Source organism: Salvelinus sp. IW2-2015, linkage group LG16 (assembly GCF_002910315.2).
Source record: "Salvelinus sp. IW2-2015 linkage group LG16, ASM291031v2, whole genome shotgun sequence".
Classification (NCBI taxonomy): Eukaryota; Metazoa; Chordata; class Actinopteri; order Salmoniformes; family Salmonidae; genus Salvelinus; species Salvelinus sp. IW2-2015.
In genome coordinates, this window is record NC_036856.1 from 10,395,682 (window position 1) to 10,417,109 (window position 21,428).

At 42.9% G+C, this 21,428-nt stretch overlaps 3 protein-coding genes across 5 annotated transcripts in view; 1 reads left to right on the plus strand and 2 right to left on the minus strand.

Annotated features, from left to right (window-relative positions):
• The window catches only part of atp13a3 (ATPase 13A3), a 64,936-nt gene extending 59,239 nt beyond the window's left edge, over positions 1 to 5,697 (minus strand). For 2 of the 3 annotated variants that reach the window (XM_024004727.2, XM_024004725.2), the window contains exon 1: positions 5,527 to 5,697. The gene's annotated coding sequence lies outside the window, so the exon portion shown is untranslated. Of the gene's footprint in view, positions 1 to 5,306; positions 5,394 to 5,526 lie in introns of those variants that run through there. The other variant, XM_024004726.2, reaches the window with a different exon arrangement.
• Positions 1 to 21,428, plus strand: part of LOC111975565 (KN motif and ankyrin repeat domain-containing protein 3) — a 381,145-nt gene that overhangs the window by 183,289 nt on the left and 176,428 nt on the right. The gene's annotated exons all lie outside the window — the stretch shown is intronic.
• tmem44 (transmembrane protein 44) lies at positions 15,897 to 21,315 on the minus strand. Its single transcript, XM_024003611.3, has 10 exons — positions 20,395 to 21,315; positions 20,172 to 20,301; positions 19,969 to 20,056; positions 19,511 to 19,674; positions 19,318 to 19,404; positions 18,965 to 19,132; positions 18,708 to 18,848; positions 18,375 to 18,479; positions 18,109 to 18,261; positions 15,897 to 16,184 (listed from the first exon to the last, which is right to left on the minus strand). Exons 1-10 carry the CDS (start codon positions 20,574 to 20,576, stop codon positions 16,056 to 16,058), a joined length of 1,347 nt encoding a protein of 448 aa, XP_023859379.1. The 5' UTR covers positions 20,577 to 21,315; the 3' UTR covers positions 15,897 to 16,055.

Sequence of the window (21,428 nt, forward strand, 5' to 3'; positions counted from 1 at the left end):
TTTTCAGTCTCCTGAGGGGGAAAGGTGCTGTCGTGCCCTCTACACAACTGTCTTGTGTGTTTGGACCATGACAGTTCGCTGGTGATATGGACACAAAGGAACTTGAAACTCTCGACCCACGCCACTTCAGCCCCGTCGATGTTAATGGGGGCCTGTTAGGCCCACCTTTTCCTGTAGTCCACGACCGGCTTCTTTGTCTTGCTCACATTGAGGGAGAGGTTGTCCTGGCACCACACTGCCAGGTCTATGACCTCATCCCTATAGGCTGTCTCATCGTTGTCGGTGATCAGGCCTACCACTGTTCTCGTTAGCAAACTTAGTGGTGTTGGGAGTCATGCTTGGCCACGCAGTTGTGGGTGAACAGAGTGTACAGGAGGGGACTAAGCACGCACCCGAGGGGCCCCTGTGTTGAGGATCAGCGTGGCAGATGAGTTGTTGCCTACATTTACCACCTGGGGGCAGCCCGTCAGGAAGTCCAGGATCCAGTTGCAGAGGGAGGTGTTTAGTCCCAGGGTCCTGAGCTTCGTGATGAGCTTGTTTAAAGGTCTTGCTCACATCGGCTACGGAGAGCGTGATCACACAGTCGTCCGGATCGGCTGGTGTTCTCATGCATGCTTCAGTGTTGCCTGCCTCGAAGCAAGCATAAAAGGCATTTAGCCCGTCTGGTAGGCTTGAGTCACTGGGCAGTTCGCGGCTGGGTTTCCCTTTGTAGTCCGTAATATTTTTCAAGCCCTGCCACATCCAACGAGTGTCAGAGCCGGTGTAGTAGGATTCAATCTTAGTCCTGTATTGACGCTTTGCCTTTTTGATGGTTCGTCTGAGGGCATAGCGGGATTTCTTGTAAGTGGCCGGATTAGTGTCCCACTCATTGAAAGCGGCAGCTCTAACTTTTAGCTCAGTGCAGATGTTGCCTGTAATCCATGGCTTCTGGTTGGGAAATGTATGTATGGTCACTGTGAGGACGACGTCATCGATGCACTTATTGATGAAGCCGGTGACTGGGGTGGTATACTCCTCAATGCCATTGGATGAATCCAGAAAAATATTCCAGTCTGTGCTACGCTACAGTCCTGTAGAGTAGCATCCACGTCATCTGACCACTTCCGTATTGAGCGAGTCCCTGGTACTTTCTGCTTGAGTTCTCCCTTGTAAGCAGGAATCAGGATGTTAGAATTATGGTCAGATTTGCCAAATGGAGGGCGAGGAAGAGCTTTGTATGCATCTCTGTTTGGTGAGTAAAGGTGGTTTAGAGTTTTTTCCCTCTGGTTGCACATGTGACTTGCTGGTAGAAATGAGGTAAAACGGATTTAAGTTTGCCTGCATTAAAGTCCCCGGGCCACTAGGAGCGCCGCTTCGGGATGAGCATTTTCGTGTTTGCTTATAGCCTTACACCGCTCGTTGAGTGCGGTCTTAGTGCCAGCATCGGTTTGTGGTGGTAAATATACGGCTACGAATAATAGATGAGAACTCTGGGGAAATAGTGTGGTCGGCAGCTTATCATGAGGTATTCTACCTCAGGCGAGCAATACCTCAAGACTACTTTAATATTATAGATCTCGCATCAACAGTTACTGACAAATAGACACACTCCTGGCCCTCGTCTTACCAGATGTAGCTGCTCTGTCCTGCCAATGCACAGAGAAGCCAGCCAGCTCTATATTATCCGTGTCGTCATTCAGCCACATCTCGTTGAAACATAAGATATTACAGTTTATGTCCCGTTTGGTAGGAAGGTCAATCGTTCAGTTTGTTTTCCAATGATTACACGTTGGCCAGTAATAGAGGGAACTGGTGGTTAACCTACTCATCCTGTGTTTGAATATTCATACTAAGTGCACAAATTGTGACAAATTGAGCATGTAGTATGCTTATTGGTCATAGTATGGGTGGCATCCATAAGTCTAAATATTCCTGTTACATTGCACAACCTTCAATGTTATGTCATAATTACGTAAAATTCTGGCAAATTAGGCGGCCCAAACTTTTGCATATACACTGACTCTGCGTGCAAAAAATGCAAGAGAAGTGAAGTGACACAATTTCACCTGGTTAATATTGCCTGCTAACCTGGATTTATTTTCGCTAAATATGCAGGTTAAAAAAAATATACTTCTGTGTATTGATTTTAAGAAAGGCATTGATGTTTATGGTTAGGTACACATTGGAGCAACGATACGCATCGCATCGATTATATGCAACGCAGGACACGCTAGACAAACTAGTAATATCATCAACCATGTATAGTTAACTAGTGATTATGATTGATTGATTATTTTTTATAAGCTAAGTTCAATGCTAGCTAGCAACTTACCTTGGCTTCTACTGCATTCGCGTAACAGGCAGGCTCCTCGTGGAGTGCAATGTAATCAGGTGGTTAGAGCGTTGGACTAGTTAACTGTAAGGTTGCAAGATTGAATCCCCCGAGCTGACAAGGTACAAATCTGTCCTAATTAATCAGCCATTCCGATTAATCGGTCGACCTCTAATGCCATCTAACTAACGTTTATTGACTTGATTAAAAGCGTAATTAAATTGTTGCCAGCAGCACAGCACAGTTACAGTCACCAACGCTCTGGATAACATGAAAACAGCCTAACCAGCTCTGCTAGGGCGAGTAAAATGGCCAGAGTGAGATGTCCTCTCATTTATGTCTGGAAGTAACTAGCCAACGTTAGTTTGGGTGCTTGACTGCCGTTGTGAGGTCAGAACTCTCAGATCAACCCTACTCCTCGGCCAGAGCGTTCAGTGTGCGCTCTGAACGCTCCGAGAGCGAAATGCTCTGAATTTACAAACTGACAATCTGAGAACACTGACTTTACAAACACTCAGAGCGCACTCTGGCACTCCAGATTGAATTTACGAACACACCTCAAGTCGTATGATGTTTAGCTAGTATTTTATGCTAAAAAAAGCTAGCAAAAGGTTGCATAGCAACAGCATCAACTTCCTGTAGACAGGCAAAGCTCTAGTACGCTCAACTGAAAGGATACCGTTGGTTTACAAATGAACTAATAGTATGTAGTATATACTCATTAAGTATGTAGTATGGGTAATTGAACACAGCTAGGGACTTCCAATAGTCCGATGGCACATTATGGAAACTGTAGCCTACTGTTCAGATGGATTAAATGGAAACTGAAATCTTGACTGACTGTAGACCTTTAACCTCATATAGCTTTAATATTAACTCCTGCAGGATTAATAATTTCTAGRTGTAAACTTATACGCCAAATGTAGGCAAAATGTTAACTTGAGAACAGGTGTGAAGAAATATTCTTCCTTTCAGCATCTTGAGAGAATGCAAATGTCATTTGTAAACTTCCCAGTTCTCTTTTGTTATTACATTTTKTCCCCAGTTCCTAAACGACTTTGCTCCAAAAAAAAGCAGGGATGACAGAAAACTTTCCCGATGTCAACTAGATTGAAACGATTTATGACGTTCTGGTGAGCAAGGGTTTATTTAGTCTTCTAGGGCAACATATAATGACAGAAGAGAAGCTGCATGCATCTAATTACAGAGATGACTTACAAAAAAAAAAAAAAAGTACCAATATGTCAGAAATTATAAGCAGAAACGTATCTAAATCATGCAAAACATAATCATGCACCCCCTGTCAACAAAATACTTCCGCAGTCTGACTGTAGCCTCCAGCGCAGTTTCTATATTAGCGAGTTATGGTTGGGTGCGAGCCTCAGATTTCCACATATAGTTGGGCGGTTGCGAATGGGTTATTAGCAATTGCGGGCGGGTGAACAAACAGCTGACCTGCGCACCACTAATATAAATATATATACACACATACCTCTCATACCTCTCTACCTCAATTACCTCGTACCCSTGCACATCGACTCGGTACTGGTACCTTGTGCATATAGTCAAGTTATCATTACTCGTCGTGTATTTATTCCTTGTGTTAATATTTGTATATTTTCTCAGCATTGTTGGGAAGGGCCTGTAAGTAAGCATTTCACTGTTAGTCTGCACCTGTTGTTTACGAAGCATGTGACAAATAAAATGTGATTTGATCAGGCTGATCACTTGTATCCTAAGGTTTACTTAATTTCTTTGATTTGGGCAAAGCCCTAATTTCCTGAATGAGCAACTGCCACAAAAAAAATCTACTTCTCATTTAGGAAACAGACTATGTGGCATCGATTTGAGTTAAACATTTATTTTCAAAATGTACTACGACCTGTAAATAGGATAATTTGGGTCATGATGTCAGCCACGTCTAAAACAGCGTTGTGAGACTTGTGGTTGTGACTGCATCACAACGTCAATGAAGGTTGGTCTTGTTTCACACATGCTCACAGCTGGCAGCACCCAAGTGATCATCAATTCAGAGTCCAGAAGCACACAACCCAAGCATAATTTGGGTTGACTTTGGATATCCCTATGGGGCTAGTTAGGGTAAATTTGTAAGTTACACAATGTACATGGGACAAATATGTTACATTCCAATAGCTCCAAATTTCAATGACTTAAAAACCTCAAACATACTATACATTGTAGAAATGTATATACAAATATTGAAAGCATTTKATGAGAACTAAAAGGTGTGCAACATGAAAATATTGCCTAATTAACATTGTGAAATTTATTGAGWCCCTAACTAGCCCTCTGAGATAGCTTTTTACTGTATAGCCTGAGTGATGGGCCTGGYGAAATGTAACCACTCAAATCCATAGACAGAGCTATGGATGCAAGGACTGACTATCCATGATATAACAATTATAGTTTTAACCATGTTTTGAGGCTATACAGTGTTTGTTTACAAACATTGGAGTAAAACAAGCTTATATTTTGGTTTCTGATGGGGTACAACAGTTGAAGCTCATAAGGCATTTTTTTTGTTATATTCAAGAATCAATGGGTATATCTTTAATTTATACGTCCAAAGATGGATGTAGTAACTAAGGATTCCAGCTTTAAAACCTTAAAACGAATTCCTCTAACCTGCTACGTTAATACTCCTAACCTGCTGCGTAAATTCTCCTAACCTTGTACGAAAAGTCACTTCTGCTAGTCAAAACCGGCAGACCTGCCCGCCTGAGAGCAGTGCAGTAGCCACTAATTAGATACAGAGCCAGACAGCGATGATACACTAGCTAGTTACCTAACGTTAGTTAGTAGCAAAAGCAAATAGTCGTGTTGTTTTGTCATCTTAGCCAGCCAACTCTGTCATAAACGGCATACAATACCAGCTAGCAAAGCTTAGCTAAATTAGCTTATGTTTTCTTCAGATAATATCATGAGTGTATCTCGCTAGCTCTACTCTTTCAGCTGTCAATGTGAAACTACTTACTTGGGTCAGGAGAGACGGCAAACAACCGACATGAGGCTTCCCCATTTGATTATACACATGGGAACGCAATCCGACCAGGTCTATCTACACTCCTGGCTGAGGATGACTGGCACTGTAGCTAGGTTGCTTTCTTATAGACAGCTAGCTAGCCTATATAGCACGCTCCAACAGTACATGGGTTGATGTGGAGGGCTCAAATGAAATTAATAAAGACACTTACCAGAACCACCTGGACTCTCTGAAGATCACCTGAGAGTCATAGTAAGACGAGAACAGCTATTGTTAAATGGGAAAACGTTGTTGAAGAGTCATATAGTTCCTTAGCTAGCTGGCCATCTATATTTTAATATCTAAAGTGTTTGACAGCTCAGTGGAAGAGCGAGCGAATGAGTCGTCGAATGAACTGCCTGAAACTGGCTCACTTACCAAGAGGATGTTTGTCACAGGATATGAGATCACGAGAAAACCTACGCAAGGTGAAATGGCACACATTCTTTCCTTATGATATATTCTATTCATTCACCTCGTTGGGTCACATTTGTTGTCTTTAAACATTACAATTCTGCGTTACATTTCATTCATGCTTGTACTCTGCATGCATAGCCACAGCATGAATAGACACGTGGCCAATCCTCAAAAAGGGCTTTAGTTATTGAGATACCCCTACRCGAGGTAGAACAAAACACAACCATGTTTTTTCACATCTCTAATATCTCCCATTTATGAAATGGATGGTTGTAAAAAAATATTTTACCTCAAAAGTGGTTACATTTATAGATATGACACACACTCTAAACTCAAAATGTGTGCGGCCTGTGGTCATCATAGAGGGAACAGAAGGCAACAGAAGGCACGTCCATGTTCAAGAGACTATGCTTAAAACGCTAGACACATTTATATGAAGAAAATACATTTAAACATGCCACATTGGCTTCAGAAATGGCCAGAAGCTTATGTTTACCACAGAGAGCGTGTTATTCTATCTGTTCTCTACCATTCCTGGCTGGCAAAGTACCAGGATCTCTCTGGTTTTGAATCTGAATTTAGAGAACCGAATTTGAAAACTGAATCTGAATGCATCCAAGAATTTGAGTGCCTTCAGAAAGTATTCATAGCCCTTGACTTATTCCACATGTTGTATTACAACCTGAATTCAAAACGGATTAAATTGATATTTTTTCTCACCCATTTACACACAATACCCCATAATGACAAAAATAAAAGTTTTTAGAAATTAAAGCAAATGTATTGAAAAAGAAATACAGAAATATCTCATTTACATAAGTATTCACACCTGAGTCAATACTTTGTAGAAGCACTTTTGGCAACGATTAGATTACAGCTATGATTCTTTCTGGAAAAGTCTCTAAGTGATAATGCCCTCAAAGCTGGTGTTTGGAGGATATATTGGAATGGGGGTTGTTAGGTCCGAGACTAAGTCGAGGGTCGGCAAACTGTGCCAATATATCCTCCAAACACCGGCTTCGACGGCATTATCACTTTTATACAACAGGTTACCAACATATTCAAATAATGATTGACATATTTTCATTAAAAACGTTATTTTGCTGAATATATTCATACTATTTAATCCTTCCACAATAAATAGTCCCGACACAAATCTAGGGTTGCTGCCCAAGCCGGCTGGTCGTTCGTTCTATCGGTTCGGTTGCTCAAAGGCGCAACTTTGGTTTTAGAAGTGGGGGGGACCTAAATATATATATATATTTTTAAATCCAGTCGTATAAACACTCCAAACAGCCTATCCGACCGCTTGGAGGCGTCTGCATTGTCCTAAAGCACATCGTTACCTCGTTCTGTATCCCATTCCAATTATAAAACTGGGGGTGACAAAAATGCAATTTCAGAATGTGGGGGAGACATTCTCCCCAGTGCATTTGTTTAAGTTMTTTTCTAGTGACATTTATTTGGATACATCCATAACAATGAGCTAAGGAAGCACAATTTCACCTGGCATAGAACATTTCTCACTCCTCAGGACACTGTTGTTCAGAGGAGCTAGCCAACAACACAGCTAACACAATCACTTCAAACTGAAGCTGGAAAGACTGCAACTAGCTGCACTTCGTTTCATTGCACCTTTTTTCAATTTACATTTCTTTGAAATATCCATAAAAATTATGCCAGCTGATTCATGATTTCGACTGATTGAGAAACGCTGCCTGTCTGTCTGTTTCGTCCCGACTCCCGACACGTTCATTACAATGGGACAGCTGGAGATCGAATTTGAATATTGAAACAATGGTGCAAATGTTGGAGACAGACAGCAAGGTTTATACAAATCAAGTTTATTAATTGCTTGGCTGGGCTGATGAAACAGTGGATTGCGCAGTCAGATGAAACAGAGTAAATAGGCATTTTTACGTCATAAACTTAGCCAGTGGTAACTTGAAGAATAGACACTGGCTGGAATGCGCTTTTAACCAATCAGCATTCAGGATTAGACCCACCCATTGTATAAAATAGCTTTCCACATGTTGATAGTGCAACACCATTTTATTATCTTCTAAATTATTCAAGTTCTGTCAAATGGTTGTTGATCATTGCTAAACAACCATTTTCAGGTCTTGCCATAGATTTTCAAGTAGATTTAAGTCGAAACTGTAACGAGGCCACTCGGGAACATTCACTGTCTTCTTGGATAGCAACACAAGTGTAGATTTGGCCTTGTGTTTTAGGTTATTGTCCAGCTGAAAGGGTAATCTCCCAGTGTCTGGTGGACCATTACAAGCATACCCATAACATGATGCAGCCACCACTATGCTTGAAAATATGGAGAGTGGTACTCAGTAGTGGGTTGTATTGGATTTTCCTCAAACATAACACTTTGTGTTCAGGACAAAAAGTGAATTGCTTTGCAGTATTACTTTAGTGCTTTGAATTATTACACACAGAGTCCATACAACTTATGTGACTTAAGTCCCACCAAAAATACTGAAATTATTTAGGCTTGCCATAACAAAGGGGTTAAATACTTGATTCAAGACATTTCAGTCTTTCTTTTTTTATTATTTGTAAAAAATAAATAAATAATAACACATAATTCCACTTTGACATTATGGGATATTGTGTGTAGGCCAGTAACACAAAATCTCAATTTAATCTATTTTAAATTCAGGCTGTAACACAGCAAAATGTGGAAAAAGTCAAGGGGTTTGAATGCTTTCTGAAGGCCCTGTAGCATATGCATAGTCTATGATGAGCAAAAGCTCTAATAGCTTAGACCGGCTTGAATACCTCCCATATCTATCTTCCCTCAAAGCGTGGGCTTCTATGACGTACTCACCAATCCTAAAGAAAAACAAGAAAGCCCATTCAGGACTGCTGCTTCAGATGTTTTAATCCTTGCTCCCAGTCAGTTGTGCAAACAGAATTCCACATATTTATATGGACAAGACAGTTTGTTGTCATTTGCCCCAGTCTCAGAAGGGAAAATAATAAATCTCAGGCCCTGTCCCCTTACAACCCAAAGGCTGGGGAACGCCAGCTCAGCACTCAGACGACATCAGAATGAATACAAGGCACTGGCAGTGACTTGGTTTCAGGTTTCAGGACCTGCATTTACAATATGCATGTGTGCTGTGCTGGTTTCTGCATGCCTGACACCATCTCTTTGTTTTCAGCATGTTAAATGAGTTTGAGACAAATATGGTAATACGTCTTTATAGATGTGCAATATGAAAGGAAATGCCAATGTCTTAAGGATAATTCATGTTGATACACTACATGACCAAAAGTGTGTGGACAGCTGTTCATCGAACATCTCACTCCAAAATCATGGGCATTAATATGGAGTTGGTCCACACTTTGCTGCTATAACAGCCTCCACTCTTCTGGGAAGGCTTTCCACTATATGTCGGAACATTGCTGAGGGGACTTGCTTCCATTCAGCCACGAGCATTAGTGAGGTCGGGCACTGATGTTGGGCGATTAGGCCTGGCTCGCAGTTGGTGTTTCGGCAAATCTGACCACGACTCCATTTTGCTCCTCCTTTCCTATAGGCAGAAATGCAAACAGGAAGCACTCATGCTAAGGACTATTCAACGCTGGTCTGACCAATCAGAATCTACGCTTCAAGATTGTTTTGATCACGCGGACTAGGATATGTTCCGGCTAGCCACTAAGAATAATATGGAGGTGTGCAAACAGTCACTGAGTTTATCAAGAAGTGTATAGGAGATGTTGTACCCACTGTGACTATTAAAACCTACCCTAACTAGAAACTGTGGATAGATGGCAGCATTTGCGCAAAACTGAAAACACAAACCACCGCATTTAACCATGGCAAGGTGACGGGGAATATGGCAGAATATAAACAGTGTAGTCGTTCCCTCCACAAGGCAATCAAACAGGCAAAATGTCAATATCGAGACAAAGTGGAGTTGCAATTCAACAGCTCAGACACAAGACGTATGTGGCAGGGTTTACAGACAATCACGGGCTACAAAAGGAAAAACAGCTATGTCGCGGACACTGACGTCTTGCTGCCAGACAAGCTAAACACATTCTTTGCCCACTTTTAGGATAACACAGTGCCACTGACGCGGCCAGCTACCAAGGACTGTGGGCTCTCCTTCTCTGTGGCCGACGTGAGTAAAACATTTAAACGTGTTAACCCTCGCAAGGCTGCCGGCCCAGGCGGCATCACTAGCCGCTTCCTCAAAGCATGCGCAGACCAGCTGGCTGGTGTGTTTACTGATATATTCAATCTCTCCCTTTCCCAGTCTGCTGTCCCCACATGCTTCAAGATCGCCACCATTGTTTTTGTACCCAAGAATGCAAAGGTAACTGAACTAAATGACTATCGCCCCGTAGCACTCACTTCTGTCATCATGAAGTGCTTTGAGAGACTAGTCAAGGAGCATATCACTTCCACCTTACCTTTCACCCGAGACCCACTTCAATTTGCTTACCGCCCCAATAGTCCACAGATGATGCAATGACGCCATCACACTGCCCTATCCCATCTAGACGAGGAATACCTATGTAAYAATGCTTTTAATTGACTATAGCTCAGCATTCAACACCATAGTACCCTCCAAGCTCATCATTAAGTTTAAGGCCCTGGGTCTAAAACCTGCCCTGTGAAATTGGGTCCTGGACTTTGACGGGCCACCCCCAGGTGGTGAAGGTAGGAAACAACATTCCACTTCGCTGATCCTCAACACTGGGGCCCCACAAGGGTGTGTGCTCAGCCCCCTCCTGTACTCCCTGTTCAACCATGACTGCGTGGCCATGCACTCCTCCAACTCAATCATGAAGTTTGCAGACGACACAACAGTAGTAGGCTTGATTACAAACAACAACGAGACAGCCTACAGGGAGGAGGTGAGGGCTCTCGGAGTGTGGTGTCAGGAAAATAACCTCTCACTTAATGTCAACAAACAAAGGACATGATTGTGGACTTCAGGAAACAGCAGAGGGAGCACCCCCCATCCACATCGATGGGACAGCATTGGAGAAGATGGAAAGTTTTAAGTTCCTCGGCGTACATATCAGTGACAAACTGAAATGTTCCACCCACACAGACAGTGTGGTGAAGAAGGCACAACAGCATCTCTTCAACCTCAGGAGGCTGAAGAAATTTGTCTTGTCACCTAAAACACTCACAAACATTTACAGATGCACAATTGAGAGCATCCTGTCGMGGTGTATCACCGCCTGGTACGGCAACTGCACCGCCCACAACCGCAGGGCTCTCCAGAGGGTGGTGCGGTCTGCACAACGCATCATCGGGGACAAACTACCTGCCCTCCTGGACACCTACAGCACCCGATGTCACAGGAAGGCCACTGCCTTTTCTACCCGCTATCATCCAGAAGGCAAGGTCAGTACAGGTGCATCAAAGCTGGMACCGAGAGACTGAAAAACAGCTTCTGTCTCAAGGCCATCAGACTGTTAAACAGCCATCACTAGCACAGAGAGGCTGCTGCCTATATACAGACTTGAAATCATTGGCCACTTTAAATGGAACACTGGCCACTGTAATTATGCCACTTTAACAATGTTTACATATCTTGCATTACTCATCTCATATGTACAGTCGTGGCCAAAAGTTTTGATAATGACACAAATATAAATTTTCACAAAGTCTGCTGCCTCAGTTTGTATTGTGGCAATTTGCATATACTCCAGAACGTTATGAAGAGTGATCAGATGAATTGCAAAGTCCCTCTTTGCCATGCAAATGAACTGAATCCCCAAAAAACATTTCCACTGCATTTCAGCCCTGCCACAAAAGGACCAGCTGACGTCATGTCAGTGATTCTCTCGTTAACACAGGTGTGAGTGTTGATGAGGACAAGGCTGGAGATCACTCTGTCATGCTGATTGAGTTCGAATAACAGACTGGAAGCTTCAAAAGGAGGGTGGTGCTTGGAATCATTGTTCTTCCTCTGTCAAACATGGTTACCTGCAATTTAACACGTGCCGTCATCATTGCTTGGCACAAAAAGGGATACACAGGTAAGGATATTGCTGCCAGTAAGATTGAACCTAAATCAACCATTTATCGGATCATCAAGAACTTCAAGGAGAGTGGTTCAATTGTTGTGAAGAAGGCTTCAGGGCGCCCAAGAAAGTTCAGCAAGCGCCAGGACAGTCTCCTACAGTTGATTCAGCTGCGGGATCGGGGCACCGCCAGTACAGAGCTTGCTCAGGAATGGCAGCAGGCAGGTGTGAGTGCATCTGCACGCACAGTGAGGCGAAGACTTTTGGAGGATCASCTGGTGTCAAGAAGGGCAGCAAAGAAGCCACTTCTCTACAGGAAAAACATCAGGGACAGACTGATATTCTGCAAAAGGTACAGCGATTGGACTGCTGAGGACTGGGGTAAAGTCATTTTCTCTGATGAACCCCCTTTCCGATTGTTTGGGGCATCCGGAAAAAAGCTTGCCCGGAGAAGACAAGGTGAGCGCTACCATCAGTCCMGTGTCATGTCAACAGTAAAGCATCCTGAGACCATTCATGTGTGGGGTTGCTTCTCTGCCAAGGGAGTGGGCTCACTCACAATTTTGCCTAAGAACACAGCCATGAATAAAGAATGGTACCAACACATCCTCCGAGAGCAACTTCWCCCAACCATCCAGGAACAGTTTGGTGACGAACAATGCCTTTTCCAGCATGATGGAGCACCTTGCCATAAGGCAAAAGTGATAACTAAGTGGCTCGGGGAACAAAACATTGATATTTTGGGTCCATGGCCAGGAAACTCCCCAGAACTTAATCCCATTGAGAATCCTCAAGAGGCGGGTGGACAAACAAAAACCCACAAACTCCAAGCGTTGATTATGCAAGAATGGGCTGCCATCAGTCAGGATGTGGCCCAGAAGTTAATTGACAGCATGCTAGGGCAGATTGCAGAGGTCTTGAAAAAGAAGGGTCAACACTGCAATATTGACTGCATCAACTTCATGTAATTGTCAATAAAAGCCTTTGACACTTATGAAATGCTTGTAATTATACTTCAGTATTCCATAGTAACATCTGACAAAAATATCTAAAGACACTGAGGCAGCAGACTTTGTGAAAATTAATATTTGTGTCATTCTCAAAACTTTGGGCCACGACTGTATATTCTGTATTCTATACTATATATTGTATCTTAGCCTATGCCGCTTTGACATTGCTCATCCATATTCTTACTAAATTCCATTCCTTTACTTAGATGTGTGTGTGTGTTAGCTTTACAATACTCCAGCCGACGCTTGGCATTGGCATGGTGATCTTCGACTTGTGTGCGGCTACTCGGTCATGGAAACCCATTTCATTAAGCTCCCGATGAATAGGTCTTGTGCTGACATTGCTTTCAGAGGCAGTTTGGAACTTGGTAGTGAGTGTTGCAACTGAGGACAGACAATTTTTACGTACTACGTGTTTCAGCAGTCTCGTTCTGTGAGCTTGTGTGGCCTACCACTTTGTGGCTGAGCCGTTGTTGCTCCTCGACATTTCCACTTCACAATAACAGCACTTGCAGTTGACCGGGGCAGCTCTAGCAAGGCAGAAATTTGACGAACTGACTTGCTGGAAAGGTGGCATCCTATGATGGTGCCACGTTGAAAGTCACTGAGCTCTTCAGTAAGGCCATTCTACTGCCAACGTTTGTCTATGGAGATTGCATGGCTTTGTACTCGATTTTATACACCTGTCAGCAACGGGTGTGGCTGAAATAACCGAATCCACTCATTTGAAGGGGTGTCCACATACTTTTGTAAATACAGTACCAGTCAAAAGTTTGGACACACCTACCTACTCATTCAAGAGTTTTTCTTTATTTTTACTATTTTCTACATTGTAGTATAATAGTTAAGACAAACTATGAAATAACACATATGGAATCATGTAGTAACCAAGAATGTGTTAAACAAATCAAAAAATATTTTTGATTTTTCAAAGTAGCCAAGCTTTGCACTTGGCATTCTCTCAACCAGCTTCACCTGGAATGATTGTCCAACAGTCTTGAAGGGGTTCCCACATATGCTTAGCACTTGTTGGCTGCATCCCAAACCATCTCAATTGAGTTGATGTCGGGTGATTGCGGAGGCCAGGTCATCTTATGCAGCACTCCATCACTCTCCTTCTGGGTCAAATAGCCCTTACACATCCTGGAGGTGTGTTGGGTCATTGTTCTGTTGAAAAKCAAATGTAGTCCCGCTAAGCACAAACCAGATGAGATGGCGTGTCACTGCAGAATGCTGTGGTAGCCATGCTGGTTAAGTGTGCCTTGAATTCTAAATAAATCACTGAGTGTCACCAGCAAGTACCCCCACACCATCACACCTCCTCCATGCCTCACGGTGGAAACCACACATGCAGAGATCATCCGTTCATTTACTCTGCGTCTCACAAAGACACAGTGGTTGGAACCAAAAATCTAAAATTTGGACCCTTCAGACCAAAGGACAGATTTCCACCGGTCTAATGCTCGTGTTTCTTGGACCAAGCAAGTCTCTTCTTCTTATTGGTGCCCTTTAGTAGTGGTTTCTCTGCAGCAATTCAACCATGAAGGCCTGATTCACGCAGTCTCCTCTGAAAAGTTGATGTTGAGATGTCTGTTACTTGAACTCTGAAGCATTTATTTGGCCTACCATTTATACTGAACAAATATAAACTCAACATGTAAAGTGTTGGTCCCATGTTTCAAGAGCTGAAATAGAAGATACAAAAAAAGTGTATTTCTCTCAAATTTGGTTTGCCTTGATAATCTATCCACCCGACAGGTGTGGCATATCAAGAAGATGATTAAAACAGCATGACAATTACATAGGTGCACTTTGTGCTGGGGYCAATAAAAGGCCACAAAAATGTGCAGTTGTGTCACATAATATAATGCCACAGATGTCTCAAGTTGAGGGAATGTGCAATTGGCATGCTGACTGCAGGAATGTCCACCAGAACTGTTGCCAGAAAATGTAATGTTGATTTCTCTACCATAGGCCGCCTCCATGTCATTTTGGAGAATTTGGCAGTACGTCCAACCGGCCTCACAACCGCAAACCATATGTAACCACGCCAACCCAGGACCTCCACATCTGGCTTCTTTACCTGCAGGATTGTCTGAGACCAGCCACCCAGACTGCTGATGAAACTGGAGGAGTATTCCTGTCTGTAAAAGCTCTTTTGTGGGGTAAAACTAATTCTGATTGGCTGGGCCTGGGCCTGGCTCCCCAGTGTGTGGGCCTATGCCCTTCCAGGCCCACCAATGGCTGCACCCCTGCCCAGTCATGTGAATGAATTTATTTCAATTGCCTGATTTCCTTATGAACTAACTCAGTAAAATTGAAATTGTTGCATTTATATTTCTGTTTATATATTAATCAATTTCTTGGATACCAGTCATTCTTGTCACAGACCAATGTCTTCAGCAGACATGTCAAAGGATATGTAATGTGGTGAAGAATGTGCTTCACAGTTTTGCTCGAATATATTTATTGTCCTTTTATTAGAACCCAGGGAAGTCGCTTGAATGCACATCAGTTAAAACAACTCTGGCACCATACTATCCGCTAGTTAGAGAAACAGGCCAGACAGGCAGAGGATTGGGAGCTACTGGGAAGGACAGAGGAGCCCTTGTCCTCTAATCTGGCCCCAATCAGGTCTGCTGGGCCTTTTCCAGTTCAGCCCTGATAACCTGGCCTGACTAGGAAAATCTAGGAAGTGAACCCTTGACCTTCCGAGGCGGACATGGAGCGATATTGTTTTATTAAGGGTGGTCTACGGTGACACATCCCGAATGGGTCTCGTTAGTTAGTGCAGTCCATGCAAAAGCCAAGCTGATGAGGAGTCTGGGTGTCATCCGTTTAATGAGTGGTGCAAACCCATTACAGGAAAGCTGTCTGAGGCTAGCTGAGCATCTGAGTAGCGATGACAGCATCTGTAGTTGACAAACTTACAAAGAGAATCAGATGCACTGCCATACAGTGCATCCATTAGTAATTGAACCCATTAATTGAATCTTTCATGAAACTAAAACCAGCTGGCTCAATGTCCACATTGTTATGTCAACAAACCAATAACTTATTAAACCCAATGAGTATAAGACATGACAAAAACAGAAAGTTTGATGGCAGATCAATTTTTGCACTTTTATTATCTTTCTTATTCGCAATCCAAACACAGATCTGACCATGTGATGTAATGAGGAAGTGTTACCAGGTCATTCACCAGTGTTTGAAATTATCACGCCACTTCACCTTCACCCACTCTGCTTTATACCCGCTTCCCAGCCTGTCAAATGATGCCACCACAGCTGCAGATGGGTTTTGGGCTTGGGTTCTTTGGCCATTCTTGCAGGGGAAACCCATCCACTTTCTCTTTTTGCAGTTTGTTCCACTGTGCATTTGCGTCTTCAAAATCCCACTGGAGAGAAGACAGTTGTGTTGTTACAGGGCAGAGATACCGTTTACCCATTATGCATATTCATTATGGTTGACACATTGTTTGTCTACCTCTTAAATTACATTGTGTTCTTGGTCTAAGGAAATATTCTACACTGCAATAAAAACACAAATGTTCACTGCAACCTGCAAACTGTGATACTCAATGTGGTCACATGTTCAACCAAAAAACTCCTCAGTCCTTGGAGAGCAGTGTCCAAAATATTGAGCCAAGCCCCTGACCAGCAACCAACACACAGGAGGCCGTAAACAGCTCCCAAAATAGCAGAGCTGAGTGACAAATCCCCTATAGACTAGGCAACCATTTTGTGCCTGCTTGCGAGGCAGAATGGCCCTGCTATTCAACACTTGATTTTTAAAAGCAGAATAATGGGGCCACAATGCAAATCTTGAACAATTCAACCCCTCTGCCTCACCTCAACTTGAACAAGCACTCAGCAGAAATGAGCAAAAAAAAAACAATACTAATGGGAATTCCAAGCAGCTTTCTTGTGGCTGGGGTTGTTTTCAGAGTAATAAGAAAACAGACCACTTATACAGAGCCCTGTGGTGAGTTTATGTAGCCGGCAAATTGCAAAAGGCCTTTATTATTTCCTCATGAGAATTCAATACAAAAGCAAATAGTGATATGCAAAAATGACCTAAAGCCTTTGTCAGCATCATGGTTTATGCTAATTATTTTTAGATCATTCAGTAGTAAATTAAATGCTTTAAATACTTGACCTGTTTGTTCTCCAAATAAGACCAAACAACTTTACAGCTGCATGGCCCTAGACAGTCTAGTACTATATAATAGAAATGAAGGTAGAGGGGCATTACATTCAAAGAATCCAGACAGCCCTTCAGACCTAAAGGAAACAGGTACCAGGTGTCAGGCTGCCAGCCCATCCCCACTTATGGATGATTTGTCTGAGTGTTAGTGATCGAAGATTATGCAATACGTGTCGACGGAACTAAACGGACAAACTGAACCCCCATCATATATTACTAAGTAACTGGACGCCTGACCTTTATCAGACCATAGTTAATGCTAACCAAAGGCAAATAACATTTGAGATGTTAAGTAAACGGATGAAAAACCTCATACTGTACAAACTACAGCCCATAGCTGTAGAATGCCACTGCTGACAAAATGACAATGACTCAATTCAGCCATGTTAACTACAGAATGTTCTGAACCCTTGTTTGGGCCCTACTGCTCTTTAATGCACTTAGAAGGGGAGGTTCACATCATTTGCTTTTTCCTGTTTGGTGAATAGTATAAAGTTCCAATTGTTTTCCCTCACACCATTTGCAATTGTTTCAGATTAAATGACATCCTCTGTGACTTGGCTTTCTGCGAAACCACAGAGAGCACCATTATTCGAAAGATGTGAGGGTGCCAATAGAAAATGAATTTCCCACAAGGCATTAAAGACATTGCACGCTCACCCTAACCATTATAAACTTTTCCTAATTATGAGGATGACAGGTTGGTTATGAATGGACTGTCACTGCACCAGAAAAGCAAGTTCACATGGGAAGACCTGAGCGTAATAAAGTAAAGTTAAATAAATAGTAAGTTGGCAAGCAAAGCACTTCAGAAGAGCTTGCAGGTAAAGGTCTTGATTTGACCTTCATTACTTAGTAATAGGCCTGCAATGTGTTCTGACAGAAAATGATCGGCTTCCTTGACTTGTAGGTAAATCCCAAGCAACTAGTGTGTGGAGGATGGTTGAACACTATCACCACCTTGTGGCAGAAAGTGGTTTTACAGTTCACATCTGTTGACTACCACATACTACATTTCACTAACTCAGAAGACCTGGACCKTATCTCACTGTAGAAGATGATTTTACATAATAGTAAAGTTGTTGATAAAGGATAAAGATTTGTCTTCATCTGACCTCCAGATCCGAGTTGAGGGATAGGGATGAGGAGTCTGAGAACGTTTCGGAGGTGCAGGGTTCGTCCACTCTCACTACCCTTACTGTCCTCCTGAGGGGATGGCTCTCTGAAACCCCCTCCTCCCTAGAGAGAGTCACCTCCTTCAGACACACCTGAAATCATACATCGAAGTAAGTAAAGGAGGTACAAATCTGAGTTCTAAGTCAAGTAAAAAAAAAAAAAACTTTGCCCATGGCAGACGTTCTGAAGAAGTCTTGACCCTCACCTTTCGCACGGGTTGAATGTTGACATCCATGTAATGCCCCATGTCAGCAAACTTTAGATTCTTCTTACTGGAGAGAACCTGGAGAGGAGCTCCATCCAAGTCCAACTCACATGAGGAAATAAGAGTGGTGTATATTTAAAAATAGGATTATCAAATACTGTGTGAAGCAAAGCCTGGATATGAATGAGAGTTCTCAAACTGCCATTTTGTCTTTCATTCTGTAGCTTAAAGATCTTTAGTTGGTCTTTCATTCCAATACAAGTAAGTATTTAATCAGACATTCAGAGTCCAGCTCCTCAACCCGGGCATATGAAGACAGGACTATAGGCTTACTGGGTGTTTTTGTTTTGTCTTCCAACTGGGGTTGTGCTGAGTGGGGGGAGAGGAGCCACCCAGGAGACTCTCTGTATCTGGAGAACCCCCTCCAGGCTGCTGCTCAGGGGTACCCTTCCTACACCAGGACAGGACCACGATCTGACCACAAAGTCAAGACAAAACTGAAAGGGGGGTTGGGGTTCAATTAAATCTCAGTCAATTCAGGGAGATGACCCGATATTCTATTCACATATTTATAAGCTTGAGAAGGATACAGCAAGATCCAGGGCTGCACAGCACGTTGACGCCAGGAGCCACGGCATGGCTCTCAGTACAAACTCATACTGGGTGTCGTAAAGTAATATGGCCGAGGTGTAGAGGGCACCGGCCAAAGAGCACAGCAACCCCGAGGACACGTGTGCCCTTGAACTCTTCCCTCTGTGCTAAAAGATCAACGTAGAGGTTAAAGTGCTACGGTCATTATGCAGTATTGCAGTGAGCATTATGTTATGTATAATGCCATGTTTTACTACATAACAGTTGGCTTTGAGGGACTGTTGTGACAATACAGGAAAGTATGGGCAACTCAGACATGAATGGACGTGGACTATGATGGGGTGTCACTTACTGCTCTGGAGAGGTCAGGGAACTTGGAGGTCCAGGCAATCACAAAAGAGAGCAGACCAAGAATGTAACCCAGGACCTCCATACGGTCCTGCCCAAGAAGACAGCGTAGTAGTCAGTGAGCCATTGAAAAGGTCACTCTGGAATTTATGGGAGGTAATATAAGAGTGATTTCATAGGAGCATTTGCACACTTACATGCAGGAGGTCAGTGAGAAGAAGTCTTCTCCCAGTGAGAGGTCTGTCTACAAGCCCATGGCTGGTCCTGGAGGTTAGGTAGCTCCCTCCACCCACCACCAACAGCAGAGACACGGCCATGAAGTTCTGCCTCCTCCTCCTCTTCATCATCCTCAGCCTCTTCTCTGAGGGGAAAGGGGGCGAAGGTTAAGGATTGCAGTTCTGCTGACTGAACGTTGCCCATTGAAAAATATATTTCACAAGGCCCTCTTCAGCCTCATTTGTTTGGTATCTCGGCTTTATAGATAAAACATTTCTTTACTGTTTTGCCTATGCACATTGTGCAAGTGTAGTGTGTTGATAAGGGCTTGTAGGACAGGATACAAAGCACAAGCTGTGCCAAAAGGGCTATTGTGAGCAGCTCTGGAAAAAAAGGCAAAAGTGATACATMTGTAAAAGGGACCCACCCTCTCGCTTACCTGCTCTGGTGTTCCAACACAAAAATATCGGGAAGATGGAGATGAAATGAATAACTTCTACAGCTGCCATAAAACCACCCATTATGACCTTAAACAATCACAATGGAAGAAACATGGAATATAGTGATGGCGGTAACAGGTAATCATGATCTTATACAGTATAGACCCATACAGCGTCTGGAAATAATATGTCGTTTTGTCACCTGAATAGACAGTTGATTGGAGAGAACTGCCCCGACGGTGCTGCACAAATTGCCTAAGAAACAGTAGAGGACACAGCCTGCCTCCTTGCCGGAATTCCTGTCCCGGCCTCTGCATCTCAGACATACCAGCCTTGAACAAGCATTTCGGACAAAAGTTAAGTAAAACAACTATAATAAGTAGCCTTTACTCCAGGTTTAAATGCGTAATTACCCACATACTCACATAAAACATGATATTATCAAAAGAAGCACCGACAAACAGACGAGTCCGGTCGAGATGCAAACGTTGTGTCTGTTTGAAAAACAGGTCGATATAATGTCGTGGCGCCACCAAGACGTAAAGTCAAACGACAGGCTTTCTGATCTGCTTTGTCCATTTGTGACACTCTGTGCTTCCACTCCCATATCTTCTAACTATGCCGTTGACCTAAAACAAATCTATGGAATGGTAAATATGACCAGTTGCGTCAGTGGTGCGAGCGACAGGTGGTGCCCAGCACAGGTATGTAAAAGATGTGCGCAATTGTGCCCTGATCACATGCAAATTTACTTCACAAAAGCGCTGCCCAATAGAGACCACTGGTTCAATATACGAATTTAAACGCAAGATCTTGCCAGGGCATGTTGATGTCTTTCCTAAAAAAAAAATGAGGTAGATGTAATAAGAAAGTCGGTCAATTGAATTTATATTAATAATTTATAAGGCACATTTAATGTACTTCGCTTTGGACATAATTGCGTACACCAGTCATGTGCAACAAAGCAAATCAATTGCAAACCAAGGAACACATTTCCTTGGTACAGTCAGACACATTTCTGCTGTACACTGAAAGATAAAGGGCAGTTCTCTTGCGAAAAAAATGTAGGTGAGCAATAGCAAAGATTGTCTATTATATTGATATTCGAGTGACAGCTCAAACAATGGAAATGTCCGTCCTCAAAGATGGAAGGCAGGTGAGATCAGGTGGGACCATTCTAGCCAATGAGAGGGCAGATACCCGTGTGAACAGGCCATAGAGATAAATAGAGGATTCATCTTTGTATCTGTGCTATTATAGTCTGTGACAGCCTCAATGGCGCTGCCCATGCTATCTCCATTTTAAATAAGTAAATTGTTGTTTATTTGCTGAATGCTCCCAACTCAGACTATAATAGCACAGAATGCCCACCCAGTTAAGTACATTAAAATGGTGGAAACCCTGAATGACAATACTCATGAGTCCTATATCTAGCTCTATGACAGCAGGCACAACTCCG

Excerpts from the sequence above, each read along its gene's own strand:
- tmem44 (XM_024003611.3), bottom strand. The coding sequence starts at position 20,576 with ATGGGAGTGGAAGCACAGAGTGTCACAAATGGACAAAGCAGATCAGAA. Across the intron at positions 19,133-19,317 it reads TCCCTGACCTCTCCAGAGCA|CACAGAGGGAAGAGTTCAAG; the intron begins GTAAGTGACACC and ends TTGATCTTTTAG. Across the intron at positions 18,849-18,964 it reads GTGCAGCCCTGGATCTTGCT|ATCGTGGTCCTGTCCTGGTG; the intron begins GTATCCTTCTCA and ends CTTTGTGGTCAG.